The sequence below is a fragment of the Heliangelus exortis genome, chromosome 3 (genome assembly GCF_036169615.1).
Source record: "Heliangelus exortis chromosome 3, bHelExo1.hap1, whole genome shotgun sequence".
Taxonomy (NCBI): domain Eukaryota; kingdom Metazoa; phylum Chordata; class Aves; order Apodiformes; family Trochilidae; genus Heliangelus; species Heliangelus exortis.
The window spans coordinates 93,156,107-93,180,552 of record NC_092424.1 but is presented as its reverse complement, the minus strand read 5'-3'; the positions used below and the strand labels follow the sequence as shown (position 1 = coordinate 93,180,552).

The following is a 24,446-nucleotide window of genomic DNA, read 5'->3' as shown; positions in this document are numbered from 1 at the left end:
AAACACACTTGAAATGTCTGTATAAGTTTAAATTCCTTATATAGGAAGCAATTAAAACTACAAATTTGTGTCTTCTCTTAGCTGCGCACCATGAATTATTCAAAAACAGAGTGTAATGAAACAAGATGAGAAGTTTAATCTGTCAGTAGGCTGAATAGGATTATGTGGCTGAAGTGAAAACTTAAATATCACAAGGAATTGGTTCATGCCATGAATTTAAAATCTTTGTATTTCTTTTGCTTCTGGTTTTGAGGTTACAAGAAACTAAGCCACAAAGTCTATCTTCTAATTACTAGATGAAATTCTTGAGTCATGAACATTTCACTGGAATTAAAGTATATCACTTATGCTTAATTTAAAACAAATTTTGAAGTTACAGAGTGTAAAATTGTTCCCTTCTAAAATGTCTTTTTCCTGTTTTTAAGATATTGGTTTAATAATAATTATAACATATTTGTTGTGTATCCACTCTGCAAGGAATGCCTGTGAGTGCTTAGGGGGGAAAATATGCAAGAGAAGTGCAGTGCTGCAGCAGTCAAACATATCCTAAACAAAGCTCTCAGCTTTGACTATAAGTAACGTTTGGTTTAGTGAGAAAAAACCTGCATTTTCAGAGGATATATTTTAATAACTTCATTAAGGATTTTGTAACTGATAATTAAAACAGTAAGCTTCAGAATTCCCATTTCAAAATATACCTACTGGCAGTTGCCAACTGTTACTGGGACAAATATCAACTTTAATTTCAACATGTCTGTAAAATTCTAGCTTGAAAAATAATAATCACATCACAAAGAAATAAAATGTAATGAATTCTCTTAATTAGGGTGAAAGAAATAAGTGAATCATTTTCATAGAAACTGAGCACTCATATTTGGTTCTTTTCCATTATTCAAGCTTTAGAATTTGTAATGTTTTTATACAATATTTTAAAGAGGTTCAAAAAGGGGTAATTAACTACAGATATGAATAAAGAAACATAAACTGAGAACATTGTGCTTTAAGTGCACTTTTTTGCCTCATATTTTCAGTTTTGATTGGGTTAAGCTTAAGCTGTAGATTACCAGGTTTAATTCATAATAGAGACACAAATGCAGCAGACATTTAAATAATACTTTAAAAGCCTCCACAGCTTAACTGAAATTATAAGAGTATTTGTTTTAAAATGGAACATGCAGCAAAATATACTTGATCAGTAGACTTAAAGTATTTTCACAAGCAGGTATCCCAGTTTAGTTTTATTCAGATTTAAGTTTCAAGATAGTCAATCTTTCTGTTAGTAATTTTTGCTTCCTTAGACAAGGTGTGTTATTTAGAACAGATATCACATGCATCTCAACACTGTATTAATTATCACTTTTGAGTAAGAGTTAAAATTACTGAGGCAAGAAACTAAAATGACGTCTCAGAGCTATGACTAACTAATTTATCCTCTATCCCTTGTTTCTGCATATGAGTTGTCTATTTATATAAATAAGAAGAATTAAATATAATAATAATTTTTAGTAAAGTACTATATTATTTGTGTTCAAAAATAATCTCCTTTACAATTTTAGATTTTTAATTATCTTTTGGATGACCTTCAAAATGAACTTAGTGTAAGATCACAGAATCACAGAGTGTTTTGGGTTGGAAGAGTTCTTAAAGATCATCTAGTTCTAACTCTCCTGCATGGGCAGGGACATAATTCAATAGTGAAGTCTATTTTGCTAAAACACAGGCATTTTTTTAGGAGCTTTTTCTGTCTGTTCTAGATCTACTTATCTGGGTGTGAAAAACAGAGGGAACATTTCCTTTAATTTCTAATATTTTTAATATTATATATAATAGAAACTAGTTGTTACAATAATATCTATAGTAGATATTATTACCATAACAGATAATAATTTAATAGCAAATTATTTGTTAAGAAATAGGATTCATTGTTATAAGAAATTAAGAAAATAAACACTGAATTTTATATTTAAATTTGAATATTGTGTCAAAGACACAGCCTGAAAAATAAAAGTATATCAGTTTGCAAGATTAGCCACAGATAATTTTTTTTTCTTCTTCATGCTTGCTCCTATACTATGACTAAGAAATTTTAAAAAGCTCTAAAAGTTCTGGACAAAAATCAAATAGTCTGTCAACTTAAGTATAACAATTTAATCTATTTCCCATCCCCAGTCGTTGCTATGAGCACAGCTAGAGCAGTAGATGCATAGCTGAGGTTGGTGCCTCTTTTAAGCTAAAATTCTAAACTACCATAACTAGGAAGATAATAGCTAAAATCAGTACATTTTGAGACTATGCAGGAGAACAGATAAATTTCTATTATTACAATCAGTCAAATACTGAAGTTCCATTTTGTTGAAAGGCCTGCTAGACAATGCAAGGAGAATAAAATGAAACAATGGATAATACAACAATAATTCATATTTATTATTCAGTCTATTTCATATGGCTTCTCATGCAGATCACAAAGCCTTCCAATAAAATTGATTTAAAGGGACATAACACATAAAGACATATAACAATATGTACTGACTTCAGGATTTAAAGATATTTAAAGATAGTTACAATACATTAATTACTAAGCTACAGTCCAAAACTCATATCACAATAATTTATTTAATTAATTAATTTTAATACAGGCTACACAGGTAGAAATAGTGTAGCCTTGGGCACTGAGAAACTCTGAATTCAGTGGGGGGGGGACAACAAGGGAAATAGTAAGAAAACAGTATATACCATTACAAGATGGCAATGCTCTGTTCCATGCTGGCTTTCCATCTGCACCAATTACACACGTTATAGTTGAAGGGTCAATAATCTTATATCCTGAATCACATTGGTAAGTAATAGTTGAACCAAGCTTAAAATCTGTTCCAATTCTTGTCCCATTCATGATGTTTCCAGGATCAAAACAAGCCTCCCGTGGTTTTTCTGTTAAAATTAATTAAAGTAAATCTATATACAATTTCAATTAAAAAATAAAGAAAACTGAAAAATTATTAGTGTGGGTTTTTTCCTGGCAGTTTACACTTTTCAACATCTTATTAAATCTTCTTCTTGTTTGCGTATGCCCGCTGCAAGATAATGGGCATTTGCATTAGATTGTTTATCTGGTCAAAGAATTTATACTGACAGGATCTAACACCTGCTTTTTGGTCCTACTTTGTCTTAGTAGGACTCTCCAAAAGCTGAATAACTCCAATGAAGTTTAGTAGTACAGAAGAAAAATTATCTTTTATGAGAATTCACCAGTTAACACTACTATATTTTTAAATCAACTACCATGCTCAGTAGTCAATAACTTCTTGGTTAGAAATGACAGAACTTCTTGGTTCTGTCATTTTACAGAATAATTTAAAGGTAAAAAATTATTGTTCCTTTATGCTTTATATTTTAGAAGATCTGAGAATAACTGGATGTTCACGGCTGACAAAACAAAAACAACAGCCATTTTCTGCCATGAATAGGTACAAAATCTTCATTTCAGTACAGACATTGATGTTAACAGCACTAGATTTTCATTCATCATCTTTGGAAAGTTAAAATAGAAAGAAAAGGGATGGGAGAAAGAATTCTAATTTCAGATTAGAAATTACTTAGTTTCCATAATATGACTGAAAATATCTTTAAATACGGAGGATTTAGGTGTATAATACTATCTATAACTAAACAAATTAAAACATAATATTAGTATTACTATAGCATTAATAACTATGCAATACTTCTTCCTAAGAAAGACTTAAACACATGTCAGTCCCTTTAAAATCTATTGCAATATTGTGCAGTATTAGTTCTATAAATAATACTTTGCTAAATACCTACACTCTTTAGGAGGGAATGATTCACCTACTGTAAATAAAGTTCACTATAAAAGGTAAAGATTTATTTATTAAAAGTTCCAGTCAAATTCATAGTAAAAGTGTATACCATGCCTCCTTCCATTATTGCAGGTTAATAAAGCACATTTTTAATTTAATTACTCAAGGAATATTGTCAGAGGGCTAGGCTGGGTGTAAATAATCAGAATTGCATACTACTGCACTTATTATATTAAAATAATAAAATAGTGAATTAATAGGTGAAAAAATATTTTTTAAAAATCTATTGTTCTGCTCCTATATATCATAATTTTTATTTTCTTATTATTTCATTCAGCTTCAGTTGCATATAGAAATACATGTGTATCACTTCATCCTCTGCTCAACTTGTCACTTTCTTTCATTGCAGGACAAAAAAGACTTCCAGGAACAAATTCTTTTTCCATTTTCTTTATATTTTGTTCTGAGCTTAGATAGGAACAAACAGGCTAAGATTACATCTATGGTAATATGACAGCTATTTTGGGAAGAAAAGCCTTGCCAACATGGAGAAGAATGCATGTTGTGCCAACATGGAGAAAAATGCATGTTGCTGGATGAAAGATAAAGATTTAATACAAAAATGATTTAATCGTTCTTTTTAACCTCCTTTTATTAGTATGATGTTTTTATATTCTTTAGATATTTTTGTTCCTTCATTTTTGACATGTACATAATGTGGCTTGCTTCCATTGTCAAGAATAAGAAGCTGAAGCAGCACCTCTGCTGATGAAAAATTGTTTGATAAATCTTAACAGAGAAAACAAGAAAGCCAGAGGCATCATCTGCAACCAGAAAAGAAACCAGCATTTAACATGAGTGTGTGTCTTTAATAAGCAGTCACTACAGCCCCTTCTCTGGCTAGTAAAAGGTACCCCACCAAAAAAAAAAAAAAGCAAATATTGTCCTGTAGTAGTTAGTCAAAAAAGCATATGTAGATCAAACAACAAAGTGGAAAGGAAAATGGATTAGTATGTATCAGCAAGGAAGAAGCAACTTCTTGCACCAGCTCACGTATTTTAATTGGGCAAGACAATTATACTATTCTGCAGTTCTCTTCCAAATGCTACTTTTGATGTATATCTTCTACCTCCACTGTCTTTTCTGGAAGATGAAAATGTGTATAAAATATGTGAAAGAGATTTCATGAAAGAGAATTTCTGTGTACAGATACAGATAATAGTTTTTAAAACCTGCAGTGACAAAAAGAGGTATTTGGAAGATCAGTATGAGTACATCCAGAAGTAAACAGATTTTAGTCTCAGTAAATACTAAATAACATTTCTTTCTCTTTATGTTTCCATAGATTATGATGAGAACAGTACCTTTATAGTCAATGGCAAATCCTGACATTCCAACAGAAGCATCACTGCGAAAAGCCAGAAACAGACTGTTACCACTGCTCTCTATTCTTTCAGGAGCCTGTGAGCCTTGAAAACTGCCAATTAGAGGACTGTTGGAATCTTCCCCTTCATAAATATGTAGAAAATCATAACTGGGCTCCATATTGAAACTGAAAATAAAGGAAAAAGGTAATTAAGTCTTTGGATTTTCCCATGACTTAAAACACTACTGTGACTGAGGTGTCAATCTTTTGCCTAACACATTTTCTTCTCCAGAAGTAAAAGTCTCTTTAAATATGATCCACAGTGAAAATTTACTGACTTTCAATGATCTTCTTTTTATCACTGACTTGAGCACCTTCAGTTTGCCAAAAGATCTACTATCAGGCCATAATGCAGGTTCTGCCTACAGTCAATGAAAAAGAAGAACATCCTTCGACCTATCGTATACACCCTTCTCAAGATAGAATCTATTACCTACTGCAGAAAGGCTGCCTCTTAATCAGAGACCACAGGAATGATTGAGACCACCAGCTTAAATTAAAAGTCCAGCTTTTAGTTGGCTAAACTGGATATTAATCTACTCACTGCAAATGTAATTTTACTATTTTAGAAACAAGATGCTTTCATATGGAACTTGCCTTTGCTCCTAATTAAATTACACCAGAGAATTAAATGAAATTAACCAGTGAACAAAAGAAACTGCGGAGGTTTTTTTGTTTGGTGGTGCCTGGAAGTTTTTGTGTCTTTTTCTTGTGGTTTGTTTGTTGGAGTTTTTTTTCAAAAAAAGGGTGCAAATATTACACAATAAAATTCTGAATGTGCCACCAACTTTCCTATAAGAATCAGAATTGATCTCCATCCACTGAAGCCAATAGCAAGAAGAATGTTTCCATTCTTAGCTTTAAAATCACACAAAGAATCAGGAAAAAAAAAAAGAAATTTGCATGCATAGATGTAACAAGCAATATGATGAAATAGGCCTGATTAAAATAAAAATTATAAACTGATCACATAAACATGACTATATCCCTGAGATTCTATTTGCATTAAAAATTTATACAAAAATACAGGTTCATGATGGAACACAGAGTAAATAAATTTATCTTAAACTATGAAATAACATTACTAAGACATTTTTTATCTCTTGAATAAGTAGACCATTTTTTTCCTGATCTATGCATGCCAAGCAGTCTACATTTATCCTATATTTGTAGAAACCTTTAAGAACTGAGATGCAGTCAGAGTTTCCACTACAAAGGGAGTTTTGTTGCTCAGTAATATATTCAATACCAAAAATGCCATATAACTATATTATTTTCTTTTACATTATTTGGAACCAATGATATAGCACACATTAGAAATATGCACCAGAACTTAGCCAGTGAATATAATTAGAAGCTTTAAGAAGTGATAAATGATGCCATTGTTAGATGTGACATTTAAAATCCTGTTAAACAGAGGCATTCATCTAGAAATTGTACCTTTTGAATATCAAGGCAATGACAAAGTCAGGGTTTACTTTTATTCTCCAGTCACATTCTTTCCCAGGAGGATAAGGCTGTGGATAGTTAGGTGATAAAATGACTCCTGCTGGGCCTGTCAAGTTTCCTCCACATGCAGCTGTCACAATGTAAAAAGAAATAAGAATATAGTCACATGTTAAATTCACAAGGTTCTATTAGCTGTTAAGTAATAAGAATTTGGAATCTGCATTAGAATTTTTAAAGAAGTACTTTGTTCAGGACATAGTTCAGTGAACTGAATGCTCACTAGAAGTTGGAGTACAGCAGATGCACTCACAGAACATATCTTGGAATTTAGTTTTATTTAAAAGCTCCAAGAAAAATCTGAAGTTGAGAACTGAAGCATGAGCAAGAAAATGCACTTAAAAACCATGTTCCTAATCCAAATGAAAATATTAATTAAGACATTCCTTTTGAGATATTTATGAAGATAAACTTTTTTTCCACTACATTATTTATTTGTTTATTTCTTTTTAATCCAGGTTTTGGGGCTTTTTTGAGGGATTTCCTGTTGTTTTTTTGTTTTTTATGTTGTGGGGGTTTTTAATTTTTATTTCTTTTTTATTTTATTCACAAATACCAGCTCTAGGAGAGATTTCCTTAGGTGTGTACTGATGATTCAGCCTCAGATAACCATGATCAAAGTTATAAAGTACAAATAGTGCAGAAAACAGTAAACAATCAGGAATGGAAGTCACACAGTGTTCAGAGTACCAAGCAGTAGTTATCAAATGTAAATAATTTTTCATTTATAAGACAGCATACTGAAATAAGGACTTTATGGTAATTTAAAAAATTACATATAATGGCTTTACAGAACCTTTAAGGTTTTCAATATTGTCATGTCTACAGAAAGATTAATCGGTTTCCCCTTCAATGTCACCTTGAGTACATGGAAGAATAACAATATGCATCTACTTTCTGCTCAAAGACACTCCCTCTTTCTTCTTTATTTTCTTCTTTCTTTTGTGTTTAGTTTTTTGGGGGGTTTGTTTTGTCTTGTTTGGTTTTGTTGGTTGGTTGGCTGGTTGGGTTTCTTTACTTGACTTGAAAGTAATAGGAAGTGATTACTTCCTAGCATTTTTGAGATACCTGTGAACACGTCAGAGAAAGACAGGGACTGTGTGGGGATTTGCTGGTTTGGAAAGAGCCTCTCAAAAATAACTGGTAGGAAAAAAAAGCTCTATGCTTGTTCAAGTGCAACTAAAACAATTGTTTTGTTTTTGCTTTTTTTTCACTAAAATAAATTCACTAAAAAAATTTTTTTCATTAAAATAAATCTTCATTTAATTATAGTTCAATAGGCAATAATAAAGATTTTGAAAATTACTGTAACTAGGAGGTGATTTTTTTATAGATGTTGATTAATTTTAATCTTAGAAGAGCTAAACTAACAAACAGAACACATTTCAGCAAGATTTCTAAGACTGTGATTTTTAGTCTACTGACCAGAACCCTCAGAGAAATCTTAATGCCATAGAGGACTATGGAACCATGAAATCAAATCTTGTTTCAAAGAAAGATCTTCCACCCTCTCATGGTGTTATAGAACTGTATCACATTACTTTCAACAGCATTGTCACTTGGACCCCCTTATCTGCATCTACATCTCCCAATGGGTATGTTGCTTCAAGAAAAAGTATCTCTAGTTTCCTAGGGATTGCACAGGATGGATATTTAATCTATAGAGAATTCAGAAAATTTTCAGAATATATAAGTAATGTAACACTGTTTATGTAACTGAATTATTATACAGAAGACAATTCCAATGAGAACATCTCAACAAGCAAATTTTTCACCCAAATCACCTCTTCCGTTTAATTAGTCCTATTAGACTTTGTCAGTTTTAAATATGTATGAAGTGTAAAGAATACAGAGATAAAATAACATCCATAAAGAGTTATTCTTGAGACTGAGTCTGACATTAGCCATAAGTATGAAATAACTGGGTTCTGCATAGAGCACCCCTCCATCTTGAGCATCATACAAGAATAAGAAATCTTGTCTGTATTAATCTTAAACAGAAACTAATATTGCCTATTATTACCTATGCATGTAGGAGGATCAGGTTGCCAGAAGAATCTGTTATTCAGCTGCACACATGTAATTTTAGCCTGTCCTTGGAGTTGATAGCCAGGGTCACACTGAAAGGTGGTAGTGTCCCCAGGCTCTCTGCTGTCTCCGTATCTGGTACCATTCTGTGGAGTCCCAGGATCATTACAGGTTGATGCAATGGAAGCTGCAAGAGAATGATATAAAAGCTTTAAGTTATAGATACCAAATATCCATAATTAAAAGCGCAATCTTTTTACATGAGCACTCCAATCAGAGGCAACATTATTTACTCATCAGTTTATACAGGGAGGTATTTTGTTTCTTTATTTTTACAAGAATCATCATACCAAGTTAATGAATCAAAACAGCTGTTAACTCCTTTTCTCAATTTAATGTTCCGGTTATCAAAACTGATTTCTTCATGCACTTTGATGCCTTTTGTGCAAGAGGGTAAATATCACAACATAAAATCATTTTATAGTCTTAACATCCTGCAGCATGCAAATGTTGTGTTGGCTCAGACAGTTGCATAAAATAGTAGTTTTATGTAGCCCTGAAGGTCCAATTTCAGGGTCAATCAACAATTTTCTTAGGGTGTGCTCAAACTGAATCTACAGAAAATATCTTGCCTGTGGTCAGTATCTTGAGTTTGGATATGGATTTTGCTTTATCAAACAAACAAACGAACAAACTAAAAGTTAACTTAAAAAGCAATGTCAAACTGAGCAGAACAGTCTGTATGGCAACCACCCAGAAAATGGATATGCAAATATACATCCACCCTAGATTTGTAGAAGATGAAAGGTCTCTTCTACTGGCTTTAGGTCCTCAGCACCCTGAGTTACAGTAAACACCAGAAAGTCCCATCTCTGGAGTCTGCTGTCCCTACATCAATGAACTGCATTCTGTTTCCTACCACTCTAGGCTGCTCCACCCAAACATGTCTTTTCCAAAGAAATAACCACAGTTGTTAGCAAACAAAAAGTTGTCACAAACTCAGTGTCACGATCATCACTAATGATATTGGTGTCTATCTACAAGTAAGCAGTACTGCTTTCATCGTCTTCAATCAAAACAAGGTGTAACTTCTTGAATCCAGACCAAATACTTATTATAAATCCTGCTACACTACAACCTCCACTCATCTCCAATATGGCAAGTGATTATCCTTGAAAATTGTGAAACACCAATATTAATTTTTTTTCTAATATCATGAAACTATGTCTACTTTCTTGTGTGCCCATGCATCAGAAAATTGATTCATTCTTAAACTGATTCAAAAACATTTCAACTCCACATTAGATGTCTTACTAAGGTATAATTTTGCTCTGATATCTGTAAGACATGATCAGAGCAATGAAGAGCATTTGGAGGAAAACTGATGCATATATGCCATTGTTAAAAATGCTTTTTTACCACATGCTTGCCCAATGAGCTAATGTTATTGCTACTTATCATACTTGGCTGCGCCACTCTCCAGCACTATGGGAAAGCAGTGACTATGTGTTCCTGTATTTTGAGCAGTATATAGTATATATGTGGGTTTTAGCACAGAATTACAAATTACAGGTCAAAAAAGACTAGGAACATAAAATATTATTTCTTCTATTTTTCTAGGGGTCTGGCATTCTTTTCATTTTTTCTGTTTCAACCCCAAGAAAAGTTAATATTTCCAGGCAATTCCAAGCACAAATAGAGGTGTCAGAATGGATTGATAGCAGCCCTGAGGAGAAGAACTTGGGATTGTTGGTTTATGAGAAGCTCAACGCAACCAGTAATGCACATTTGCAGCCCATAAACCTGACTTCATCCTGGACTGCGTCAAAAGAAGAGTGCCCAGCTGGCTAAAGGAGAGATTCTATCCCTATACTCAACTCTCATGAGATCACCTGGAGTACTGTCTCCACTTCTGGAGCCCCCAGCATAAGAAGGATATGGACCTGCTGAAGCAGGTTCAGGGGAGGGCCACAAAGATGATCAGAAGGCTGGAGTAACTTTCCTAGACTCTGGGGAGACTATATAGCTGCCTTACAGTACCTGAACAGGGCCTATGAGAAAGATGGAGAGGGACATTTTACAAAGGAATAGAGCAACCGAACAAGGCATAATGATTTTAGACTGGAAGAGGGTAGGTTTAGGTTAGACAGTAGGAGGAATGTCTTAAGTGTAAGGGTGGTGAAACACAGGAACAGGTTTGCTATGGAAGCTGTGGCTGCCCCCTTCCTGGAAGTATTCAAGGCCAGGTTGGACGGGGCTTTGTCCAACCTGATCTAGTGGGAAGTGTCCCTGCCCATGCCAAGGGAGCTGAAACTAGATGATCTTTAAGCTTCATAGAATCATAGAATCATAGAATTGGCTGGGTTGGAAGGGACCTCAGAGATCATCAAGTCCAACCCTTGATCCACTACCGCTGCAGTTACCAGACCATGGCACTGAGTGCCACATCCAGTCTCTTTTTAAATATCTCCAGGGATGGAGAATCCACCACTTCCCGGGGCAGCCCATTCCAATGCTTGATCACCCTCTTGGTAAAGAAATTCTTTCTAATGTCCAACCTAAACCTCCCCCGGCACAACTTGAGACTGTGCCCTCTTATCTTGCTGAGGGCTGCCTGGGAAAAGAGACCATCCCCCACTTGGCTACAACCTCCTTTCAGGTAGCTTCTTTCCAAGCCAAACTATTCTATAATTCATTAAAATTATTTTGTTAGCTCTCTTCAAATAATACAACCCAAAGTCTTCCATAAGATAAAAGAGCTCCACCACTACCGTAGCTATGCAACTTTTGTGACCACAATGTGCAGGTAATCTATTTTCTGTATTAATAACTGCATCTACTCCTTCTATCCACACCAAAAGAGTATACCATGACAAGAAATAAGCAAAAACAAGTAAACATCTGAGAAACAGAAACAGTTACCCAGTTGTGCAATTGGAAAACAAAACTTTTTTTTTTTCTGTGTTGTAAATTTTGGCAAGTCAGAAAGGTTAAGAAAAGAAAGAGATAAATAAGAAGCAAACATTTTAGATTAGCAAAATGGTTTTAGGTATGTTCTAGCAAATATCTGGTCACTTAGACAAATCACAGAAATTGTAAAATATTCCTATATGAGAATTAATGAGCTATGATAACTAACATACTACAAACACAAGAGTGCTGTTTAATATCTTATTATTCATATTTTTTTGACCTTTTTTGCATTCTGAAATAGAATATTTCGTACCTTGGGATGTTACCTCTATCTCAATGAAGTAAAAGACAGCAAATTTTTTAACAGCAGTGAGATTTTTTCCACCAGATTTTATGAACATCTATCCAAGAATTAAAGTAACAGCTAACAGAATTAATGAGATCTGTGTAATGACTCCCCAGGCACCACTCTGACAATTTACCTGATATCCTGTATTAGTGCAGCTTACTGAATGTATACCAGGACACAGGAGAAGGAAAGCATGGTCATGACCTCAGAGAAGTAATTTGCTATGGGAAAGATAACAGCTCTAAGAATCACTATAGAGCCTATCTGTTAAAGAATCTAAATTCTTTCAAGAATTTGAGCATAAGCCCATCTGTCAGTAATTAATATTTTTTTTAAATCTTTTTTGTATCAATTATATTTTTCTCCAAAAAATCTTTCAATATCTTCTTTCTCTCTTTAAAAGGTTATGCAATATAATATTTCATCAAATAACATTTTTTTCCCATTTTGGCTGTGTCAAGTATGTACCAATTATGGAGGGCTGATGCCTTTTTATATTCATTTCACCGTTAATCTCAATTTCGAGTATACAAAATCTTGTATTTCAAAAACGTAGATATTTAATAAGCACCAGAATGGTTTTTTACACTTTGCTCTTGAAGCTTTAGAAGCTATTTTATGTATTTGAAATTAAAAATCGTTTTATCATGACAAATACACTTGATGCTAATTAAACAAAACACCAGACATTTAAGCATTGATGTGTCATCCAGTTAAATGAACATTCTGACAGACTGTCAACTTGTCTCCTTCCCGAGTTGTTTGACTTCTCCGTATTCCCAAGAGGTTCTGTAACTGCATGAAAATTACAAGTCTACTATTGCTTCATTTGGTACTGTGCAAATATCTAAAGGGTAAAAAGGTTATCTGCAGTGATAAGTAATCCAGACATTAAAAATCACCAGTTCTTCTGTCACTGCTCTTCTTGAATCTCGTTTCTTCTCAGTCCCTCTACTAATATGTATATATGCAATTACTATCTAGTTTACATACTAATTAGAAAGCTCATGTTCATGCTGTGACATACCATTGCTGTGTGCAATTTAAAAAAAAACAAACCCTGATGCATTCAGAATCTTCAAGATGATGACGAAACATACAGGATGTAAAGTAGAGAAAGCAGTAATTACATTTTAGACTCAAGGATGCTAAATCAAAATATGTAAACTTTTTCAGAAATGACTGAGAAAATGCCCTAAATAGCATAACCAGGAGTAGGGATTTGAATTCCATTTGTCTGGAAAAAAATTAAATTTCCATTTCTCAGTTCTTGCATGTACTCTAAGCTACATAATAGTCATTGGGTTATAGGGTAACAGATTTCCCATCTCTGTCTTATCTGCTCAGAGTGAAGCAGGCTTCTGTGTACACATAAGAAAGAACTAGAGATAGGTGCCAGAATAATAAGAGCAGCTGAGAAAACCACAGATTGCTAGGGAGTTTTCAGACCTTCATATGTTTGCAGTCACTGTGTTAAGCCTCTCTGATTTTAGTTCAGTAATCTTCCAGAATTGCATTTTAGATCTTCTTTTGGCCTCCAAATCACATTTCAGAGTTGATTTAAAACTTCACTGAAAATCAATAGGAGACTGTTTTTGAGAGGATGACACACTATATATTTTTGTGTGTCTGTAGCCTTATGAGCAATATGTCAGATTTGTGTCATGTTTATTTTTCACCTGAAGGACACTATAAAGACAACAAAAATTTTTCCTATAAATACATTAGCAGCAAAAGGAGGGCCAAGGAGAATCTCCATCCTATTGGAAGAGGCAGAAACACAGTGACAAAGAACGAGAAAAAGGCTGAGCTACCTGATGTTTTCTGTGCCTAAGTCTTAAGCAGCAAGACCAGTTATTCCCCAGGTACCCAGCTCCATGAGCTGGACAGAAGAAAGGGACAGGGAACAGAATTAAGCCCCCATGATGAAAGGGGAAATGGTTAGTGACCTGCTGCACCACTGAGACACTGCCCAGAGGATATGCAGTGCTTGCAGACTGACAAATGTTTCCAAACATGAAAATGCTCTCTAAATACTGTATCATGTAATATCTGTAAAAGTAAAGATTGAGAACTTTGCAAATCAGCATTAGCCACAGATTTAAATGTCTTGTATTGTCCAAGAATGTAAAGAAAATAGAAGTCCAAACGCTAATGCAGCCTCTTTCATTAAGTCTGAAGTACAAAAGCTCACAAGTATAGAGATAGCCATCAAAGTCATCTACAAGCTTTAATTCTGCTTAGTTCCACAGAAGCCAAATGAAGGACTGCTGTCCTCTATAAGGCTGAGGATACCTTGCCCAAGCTAGGGATTAGATAATGGATACGAGTGCTATGACAGTTTCATGCTAATGTGTTGTTAGCATGCAATGCAAGGTGTATAGCATCACAGAGAGAAAGAGAACAGACTGAACTGTGAAATTATTAGGTCACAGACTTGAAAAAGGAATCTAGAAATCTTGTGTCCTTTTGTGTATTTTGACAAGAAAGGTCTTTTAAATTATTTCATTTTCTTTGAACTCAGTATCTAGTTTGTTACTAAGCCAAATATGTGATTAAGTACATATATACTTATATATAAAAGCATTTTTGTGCTAACCCCCTTTTCTTTATAATCTAATTGTGAATCAAACTGAAACAACTGCATGACAAATGCTGGCAAAGAAGACCCATGGAAATGCTTATACTACTTAAATAGAGTGGCTCAGGCCATCAGGTAAGCAATTAAAAGAGATCTCAGCAACAAAAGAACAATTTACAGTTCAAGATAGGTGACACAATTATTTCAAGAATTACTGGAGAAAAAGAGAAAAACACATTGAAATTGAATTACAAAACTAGACACAATCAGGCATCATTCCTTACAAAGATTTTTCAGATTGAGCCTAGTGTCATTAGGAATGATCAAACACAGAGCCACTGACGCTGAAGGTCTTTTCAAAGGAAATAAAATATCAACAAATGTGTCAACATCAGATACAGTAATTTCCAAATAATTGTTCTAATTAACCAGTTGGTATAAGTTGTTTATTTTATTATCGTAACTGATGACTTGTGTTAACATAAAGATTTTTTCACGCATTTTTAGCCATCATCACTTCTATTCACATTTACTGAAAAAGAAAATTTTAAAATATCAATAACTATAATCACTATGCAAATATAGTTATATATAATATATACCTACATATAATAACTATGCAAGTGCCTCCATTTCAAGTCTTCACTTTTAATAAAATGATTGTCTGAAGTTCTTCTTATAAAACAGAAATTACAAAGAAACTGAGAAAAAAAATCTACTACTTTATTAAACTTTTTGCCAGTTGTTCTTTGCTATGTAGAAAAAGATAAGCAGAGATGGGTATATTCTCGATTAAAGTATATGCTAACAGAATATTATGACTAAGAGAAATTAAAAATACCATATAACCAGAGGCAAGCATAGAAAATAATCATAGATGGGTGTGACTCTAGAAAAGTTGAACATTTTAAAAAATGTTTTTCCTATTATAAGAAGAGTGCAAATAATCCTTTGATGTAGAGGGATCATGTAGATTTGCTTGAGAAACAAATTCTATGAAACCAGCTAGAACTATGAGTGCATCATTTAGGTTAAGAAAAGGATATAGTTATCTTAACTTGCCACACCTGAGAATTTATTTCAAGAAAAAAGGCTAGACTGTAAAAGTCTAACAGTAGAACAGAAGAGTAGAATTTTCAGGTACTGTTAAAATAAGGCTGGGTCTGTAATAATTATGAATAACAACAGACAGTGCTGTCCCTGTCATCTGCCACTTCCATTGTTTTCACTAAATGTTAAGTAAACAAATTATATGGTTTGATATAAACAAGCTCTCAATAAAATAAGCTTAAGGTCAAGAAAAGCTATGGACCATCCACAGCTATGGGATCCAAGTGCTTTCTGAAGTTTGGAGTAGCTGAAGATTAAACTTTCAGAGCAAAACTTGTCTGTTACAACATAGGTGTTTTATAATATTCAAGGTTGCAGAGGACTGGAAGATGTGACCCAGGACTTATATGTGTGTGATCTTCTGGAGAGGCCAGCAGATACCTTGGTGGTCAGGATACCTTACAGCACCTCAAAGGGAACTAGACACCTGTGCCTATACGTTTCCAGTACAGTGTATATAGTGAGATTTAGTGTATATGAGTATAACTAGACCTATAACTGATAAAAAGAAAAAGGCAAGTTCAGATGGAAATTCTTCCCATTTACCTTAGACATTTAGGAAAGAAGCTAGGCTAGAAAACTTTTTTATAGTAAAATTAGGCAGGAAGGGTTTGCTGTCAGGAATTTTTTTTCTTTGGAATAAAGGAGCAAAATACCAAATTTGCCTATACCCTTCTTGTGCTCACTTTTTGCGTTGTAACCAGAAAGAGTTGGTTGAAATCCCTGGCCTGTAATACATAGTTTAAATGTATTTAACCCCCAGAGTAGAGGTCAATTTTGTACAGTGAACTCCATTTTTTTTTCCCTTTTATGCATGATTAAATGGTAATTAAGTTTTAATGAAAAGCATTAGACTGATTACAATTAACATAATCACTCTTGTCAGTTCGTGTCCTCATGCTCTACATGCTGAGCTGAGTGGGCAAGACAAGGCTATTTTAATAGCATTCAACCATTTTTTAAGCTTCATTCATCTATATTTTTCATCAAAAATAACTCTAATTACATTTACAATCATCAGCAAGTAATTTATAGGTGACAGTTTTTGATCTACCTCATACTATGCTTTCATAACACCTCTTTTTTAGACAGATTCAATAAGCTCATTCTAGAGTTGCATGTGTAAGATGTCCAGTTTACTAAAGGTTTTGCAATCCTATGCAATTCTGCACCCAAAGTTTTCTTCTTGGATTGTAATTAATATCTAAATAAAATATACTTATTAATAAATGCAACATCTATAAATCCTTTAAGTGATATAAAGACACAAAACTTGAGCAGTTACCTTTATAGAGTTTGTAAAAAACCATCTACATCTTCTGCATTTACCAGGAAGAAGTCTAAGAAACCCAAGTGTCTTTTATTTTATTAAGTTACAAATCACCAAAGTAGTGAAATTTCAACATTCTGTGCAGCTTTGCTATAAACTGGTCTCCAGTTTGAATACATGGTGAATACTAAAGCATGCAAAGATTCTTACCTACCCATAGATTAATTAGTTTAAATCCTTGACAGATTAAGGCCACAGTGGTCTGCTCATTGCCTACCTAAGCACTGATTTTTAGATGAAATAATTTAACATTTACTTTAATATATTCCTTAGATCATATATTTTTTTATCCTTACAATTTAAAAATTAATAAAACTTTCCAGTTGTCAAGCAGGGTGAAAGAAACGTATACATCACTTTGTCATTACTTGAGCTGAGGCATTCAGTTCTTCACCACTAATTCCAATTAATTCCAGTAAGACACACACTGCAATTGCCAACATGATCACTAAGTGCATCCGTCAGATATTATATTAAGACGACAAAATCACTTCTTCATCCCTAAAGCATTAAATTGTCTCATGCTTACAACAAGTATCACTGAAGGTCAAAGAATGATTTGACAAATCTAACTGGCTGAACATCTTCCTCTTTTAAAAATTTGTGCATTAACTTACATTTCCACATAAAACAATAAAAAATGTATTTACTAACCCTAACATAGTAAAAAAAACAAACCTTTATTTCCACAAATGTAATATTTGACTTTTTTTCCAAACAACATGAAAAGAATCATATTATATAGCACACTGGTCAGAAAAGTTAGAAAAATTTATTCTGCCCCTTGTCTTTAATTTTTCATACTTTCATATTTATATTTATAAATAAAGTAATTTTGCATACTTTCAAATAGGTATCCTAAAATTAATGAGAGAACCTGTGGTTTGAGATTACAGCATGCAGAAAAATCAAGAATATAGAAGTGAGCAGGCAAACAAAAAAATGCATGTTTTAGAGACCAGGAAATGAACCAAGTTTATATCCCTATGCAAATACCAATGACCGAAAGCTTGTTAGTGCCTCTTACTTCTGAATGACAGCACCTACAGAGAAGGTTTATATAATACCCCTACTCCCACACATTTTATTAATTCATAATTTTCCTATGTTCCTGAGCAGAAATACTCTTACATACATTATTTCTAGATATATAAGGATGTGATGATTGAGTCAATGATACAGTATTCCCGCAGTCTTTAAAACTTTAGTCACAGTATCACAGAAAAACTCCACACACTCACACTAATCACTTGTACAATATTCATCACAGCTCTTCTGTGTACATAGTTTTCACTATAGACCTGAGGGAGATTTTGATTAGTTTGATAGTAATTTTTTACTGATATTTCAAAATGGTAAGATATAATATTCTTTAGTTCAATCGTCTTCCCAAGCAGTGGTTAAGGTCATAAAAATGATGCACCAATCTTATGAGAAAGACACCCCAAGGAACATGAAGAATAAACACAAAAGAATATTTTATTAGTTAGCACTGGTGCAAACTTTTTAAACTATCAGTGCAGAAGAAAATTTATGTATGTACAAATATATTAATTGTTAAACAATGCTAAGTAGATAATACTAGTCATGTGGTTACTATTCAAAGCAGGAAATAAGAAAAATTAAACATTCAAAGCAAATTCAGAAATTTGCCCTAGTTGTAGCTATTTTCATAAATGCCTAAAATACTTAAAATATTTTTTTTAAGAAATCTGTAGGATAAGAAGTAATTCATATATATGAGAACACTGTATATAAAGAATGTACAAAATTTTTAGATTTAAAATGAAGAAGTATTTACATACTTGAAAACTGAATGGAGAAACCTGATTTGCTGATGAAGAAGTCACTGTCAAATTGTAATGTTAAGGAGTTGAAAGTGCTGTGAATATCCTCTGGAAGGGCTGAGCCACTCCATTCTTTCAGAAGTATGCTGCTTTCAATAGGCCCATCCCATACCTTCAAGATGTCGTGAGCAACCTCAGTGTCAAAAACAATAAAATGCAGACTGCAAAGAGAAGGTAAAAGCACTGCACATTACTAAACACAACTACACGAACTTCCGAGCAATCGTTCCCAAACTGTATTTAGTTTGAGATGCTGCTTGTATTCCATGGAACGGAAAAAAAGCAGGAGCTACTGGACAGTAGCATACAAAGCACAAGAAACTGTCAGCATGACGTTTTCTTTCCTATACAAGAACAGAAAATGTGTTATCTTGTATTTGCCTTATGTCAAAATTCACAAAATATGAAATAGTATTATGGTAGAATAATTTGTATTTACCTTCAGGAGAAGAGATAGATTTAGATAGGCGTTCAAGATTGATATGTTATTTAGTTGGGATTTGTGCATTGGCTTAAAGTTCTTACTGTTAACATTTCTAACACTGAAGATGTCTAATAGGTGAATATGAAAAGTTATTTTTTGCTCCAAATAGTTGTTTGTTGATGTTTCTTCATGATATTTCTCATTAATCAGAAAGAATTAGTTTGGAAATTGTCATTTACATGCAAATGATGCATTTAAATCACTTACGATGGAATGAATTCATTATTTGGCTTAGTGAAATGGGATTAGTAAAAACAAAAAAAAAACAAAACTAAAAACAACCCTCCAGTGAATAGCCTGCCATTTGCTCATGTTGCTTCACCTGTTTAATTTTAAACAGTAATACTTTTCATTTAAGTGATCAGTTGAAACTATTGTCCCCATTAACTGAATAATGGAACAGCTTATTATTTGCTTTTTGGCTCAAAATAAATAATAGCTAATATTCTGAAGTAACACATTTACTTCTACCCAATCACTGAAGTATAAAAATAATCTCTGTTCCATATAATCAAATATATTAGTAAATTAGGTTATCTACATTGATTAGCAGTTGAATGTTTTTGTTATATTCTTGCTTTCATAGCAACTTCTTTTGGGAGTGTACAAACTTGCTTGAGTATTGAACAGGATTTGCCATTTCAAAGGTCTTGAATCTGTGTGTTACTACATCAAAAAATGAGCTGAAATAAATACTGGTATTTCTCCCATTTGACTGATTTGGTGATACATCAACAGCTCAGTATGACAGTTTTTCTTGTTGGTGTGTGAAACTGATGAGGAAAAACTGTTTTAAAAGTTCTTGTATTACTAATTCCCTTCTGCCTGAGTTCTTGAATCTTTCTATGGTCTTTCCATAAATCATTATAGAAATAAAATTCTAGATACCATCATTCAGTTCTTGGCATGTAGCTTTATTTTGTACTTTAGCTACATACTGTGTTTTCTTAATTTTCTGTATCCTTCTCACTTCCTCCTTTTTCCATTATACTGTTTGCTCTAAGTGGAGAAATCTTCCAGTCATAATCTATTAAGCATCTTCCCAGTCTTGCATGGACTTCTTTTAAAAATCTCATAATTTTTCTCAGATTTTATTATTCACCATGCTTTCTGAGATATTCCTTGTCTTACTATTGAACTAATTGTGGAGAAAAAAATGTATATGTTAATAATTATATGGCAGAAAAGAGCAGGAATGGAAAAGGAAAACTCTTCACAGTTGTATATAAAGCTTTATAGCACTAATCTTTTGTACTGCTGTCAACTGTCAAATCCTCATGAGAACAAAACACTCATGACCAAAAGACTGTTCCTAATAGATACCCTACAAAGTTCAAGATTCAAGATGTCTGGCCACGCTTGGCAGAGTCAAGAACTTCATGGCTACTTGAAGTAAAGTATTTTAAAAATAGCGTTAAATAATTACATTCAATAATTTAATATTCAATAATATATTTTTTAAATTCAATAATAAATTATTAGATTGAATGTGACCGCAAGATACAGAAGAATGGTATTATAATGTCTCGAGGGAAGAATTTTGAAATGACAGCTTGGCAGTTTAGCTTGTTTACAGCTTGAAAAGGGCGTAGCAGTGCACCAGTTTACCCCACTGAAGATTTATAGCCCATGCTATGTAATTCAATAAAAAGGTGCCTCAGTGTCCCCTACACAATTTAGATACCCGATTTCCTAGAGGCATGGCACTTGTAAATGCCAGCAGTGACAAACATCAACTTCATTCATGTAAGGAGTACACTAACAATTGAGTAGAACATTGTGAGAATGTAAAAAAAACTATACAATACTGAAGACAACAATAACTATTGAAATTAAACATGTACCTTATTGTCTTTCCTGGATCTGCTTCAATAATCCAAGTGCAATGAAGATTGTTGTCATATGGTGCTGGGTAACCAGGGGACAAAATGCGCCCTGATGTAGCAGCATGAATTCGACCACCACACTCAGCTACAAAGTAAGGATTACATTTATTTTTAAAAATATTGTAATATTTTGTCCTTTTATTTTCTGTCCATTCCACAACTTTCTGTCTTCTAAAAACATAACAGAATTTCTTAATATCTCTGAAGCAGAGATTCAAACCAGGACATGCACACAAGTTAAAAATACTCATATAATGATCCCTTTTCTAATTTGTTACAAAAGAATACACCATACTTCTGTGATTATGTCATATTACTGAAAAAAGTAATTCAAGAGGAACTCAGACTACAAAAGAATAATTATAGCATCAGTAAGTTAGCAAAAATGCTTCAGAAATATCCCATCCAGTAGGTCTGGATTTTTAAAGTAACACTGAATGCTCAAATTGAGACTTTATACCTTGACTTTAGCAATTAAAATCACTTTCTTTGTTGTTCTCACATCAAAATGCTTTTAGTTTAATGTTTTCAAGCTACTTCTACATAAAATCAAGTTCAATTACATCAAAAAGCAGTTAGGTATTGCCTAGTAGTTCCCTTTAGCATTGGAAAATGTAAATGACATAGGTCCACAAAGTGAGAGTAAATCAGAAAGCTATGATTGTCTATCCATTGTGTATATATATATATTCATTGTCATATCCACTGTCTAATTTAAAACATTTTTATTAACAATCTAAAGTGGAGGGACCAGATACAGTGCTAGGCATCCAGAAACAAATGATCAAGTTGGTTGTTTAGAGCATCATGCTGTTGTCTGGCCAGTATAAAGAAGTACGCTGATGAAACTTCAATTTGGTACCAGTATACAATAAGGTATCACTGAACTGCAAAAGTTCAGTAGCTCTTCAGTTAAGTGATGTACACAAATTCCTACTTCATTTACACTGTTGCCTTAGTAGTAGCGGTATTTAAAACTGATACTGTGAAGAACTCTTCACCACAGCTTTACAGCTGCACAGATAATGAAAGTGCCATAGCAGTTAAATCAAATAATTATCAGCAACACTCCTATCAAATAATAATGCATATAGATGCCACCAAGTCATTCCTGAAAACCAAATTGTTACCAGGAAGGGAAATAACTGTAGAGGAAACAAGGTGACTGATATACTTAGCAATCCTGCTGGTCTGATCACTCAAAACACTACATGCTACTTATAAAACCACAGCAGAAAGCTGCTTTCATTTTTTCAAACTTAACCTTTGCATTGATCTCAGATAACTTGAATACACAAGAAAGTTCAGAATAGAATAATTGCTGCGATAGGTAACTACAAATAAATGACTGATACAGTACTGTATTTACCAAAGAACTCAACTTTGTGAAAATATATTTGCGTTTTTTTCTTAAAACACCAGACTGAAATTTTGCATTGTCATAATCCATATTACCTATGCAAGTAGGCAATGGTTTGTCCCAAACTCTTCTATCCCCACTTAAGCAGGTCATAATACTGCTACCATGCATTGTGTAGCCAGGGTTACAGCTGTATAAAATGACAGTGTCTATAAAATGTCCTTCATCTCGGATCTTGTAGCCATAATTTGGTATGCCAGGATCTTCACACTTCACTAGGTCAAAACCTGAAAAAGGAAATGGGAAAAAAAAAAAAAAAAAGGCAGAGATGTAAAATATCAAACAAAACATATTGACAATGAATCTTAAGGTAAATTATAGTCCAATGATTCAATTAAATTTATCCACAGTAACCAGAGATAAATTATATATGATTTGTGTAAATCAGAAACGGAAACACCAAGACCTAATTACTCATTTGATATTTGATTATTGCATTATTTTTTTGAAGAAAGCAAAATCCCAAGTGTGAACAATTTATTAATTTATGCCACTCCTATTATTTCATTCTTTTTTTATTCAAAGGAAAGAAAGCAGTATTGACCCAGTATTTGGCACTAAAACCTCATCTAATCTCCACGATGAAGACAGCAATCCAAAGTGGTAACTCAGGAAGAAAATGCAAAGATGGTTTCATCCATCCTGGTGTCAAGATATTGTGGCTTCTATTTCTTCTCTACTAAAATTTTCTCCACTCTAGCATTAGTAAGTTGTAAAGGTTCTGTATAAATCTCTCCTTTTGCCTTGAGGTCCAGTTTTTGGAGTGGTTTGAAATTAATCTTTCTCAACTTCATATTCTTTGTGGATTCTTCCTTTATTAATGTTGTGTCCCCAGCCAAAGTAACCAATTCTGACTCTACAAATGGTTACCATTTTTTGGCCTGTATTTTACCTAATAGCTTCAATATTTGGTTCTGAATCAGGCTGCTGGTCTTCCCTTCAGTTTGCTGTTTTCAGGTCATTCTCTGCATGAGGTTGCCCAGAGCTGCTATGGATGCCCCTTCCCTGGAAGTCTTCAAGGCCAGGTTGGATTGGGCTTTAAGGTCTCTTCAAATCCAAACCATTCTATGGTTCTGTGAGGCACTTCACTTATTAGGAGATAATCAGATATCTTTGTGAAAATATAAGTTGCCTGATAGATAATTTGATGGCACTTTAATGATTTGACAGCATGAGTGCAGTATTCTTTCTCTGCTACCTGCTTTTACATACTCCTCCATCTTTTAGTAAGTGCAACACCTGTATTTCACCAGCAGTGGAATATGACTGATAGATGAAACTTCCTCGATTAAAGAATCTGTGTGTGGTGAAATAAATTTGCCATAAGACTGATACATAGTTAGAAAGCAACACAAGAGATTCATTCTCTACTACATTCTACCACAAAAAGAAAGGTTGTCAGGGAGAGGTAGCATCTTTTACAAGAGCAGCAGATGAATTTGGGTGAAATGAAACAAACTTTTAGACCTTCTGGCCTGCTACATAACTGTCTTCACTACAGATCATGGCTGAGATAAAATTGTCACTCTGACTTGCTATAGTTTCAAGTATTCCACTTAGTATCCAGTTTTGCACAAGTGTGTATAAATGCTGCAGTGCTGGAGAAGCTTATTTCTTCTGTTCTGTCCTTTTTACAGTGCTTGTTGTATAGGATGATGTAATGACTACACAAAAACTAGATCTCTTCATTCATCAGAATAAGGTTTTCTGCACAGCTATGATTAGCGTGTTTATCTTTTTACAATCTGTCT

General features: G+C 33.5%; 1 protein-coding gene across 1 annotated transcript in view; it reads right to left on the bottom strand.

Annotated features, from left to right (window-relative positions):
• The window catches only part of CSMD1 (CUB and Sushi multiple domains 1), a 956,173-nt gene that overhangs the window by 140,230 nt on the left and 791,497 nt on the right, over positions 1 to 24,446 (bottom strand). The window contains exons 24-30 of the mRNA XM_071741767.1: positions 22,731 to 22,922; positions 21,234 to 21,360; positions 18,864 to 19,066; positions 8,771 to 8,962; positions 6,682 to 6,820; positions 5,180 to 5,367; positions 2,734 to 2,928 (exon numbers count right to left, since the gene is read on the bottom strand). Coding sequence (XP_071597868.1) covers positions 2,734 to 2,928; positions 5,180 to 5,367; positions 6,682 to 6,820; positions 8,771 to 8,962; positions 18,864 to 19,066; positions 21,234 to 21,360; positions 22,731 to 22,922 — 1,236 coding nt within the window. The remainder of the gene's footprint in view (positions 1 to 2,733; positions 2,929 to 5,179; positions 5,368 to 6,681; positions 6,821 to 8,770; positions 8,963 to 18,863; positions 19,067 to 21,233; positions 21,361 to 22,730; positions 22,923 to 24,446) is intronic.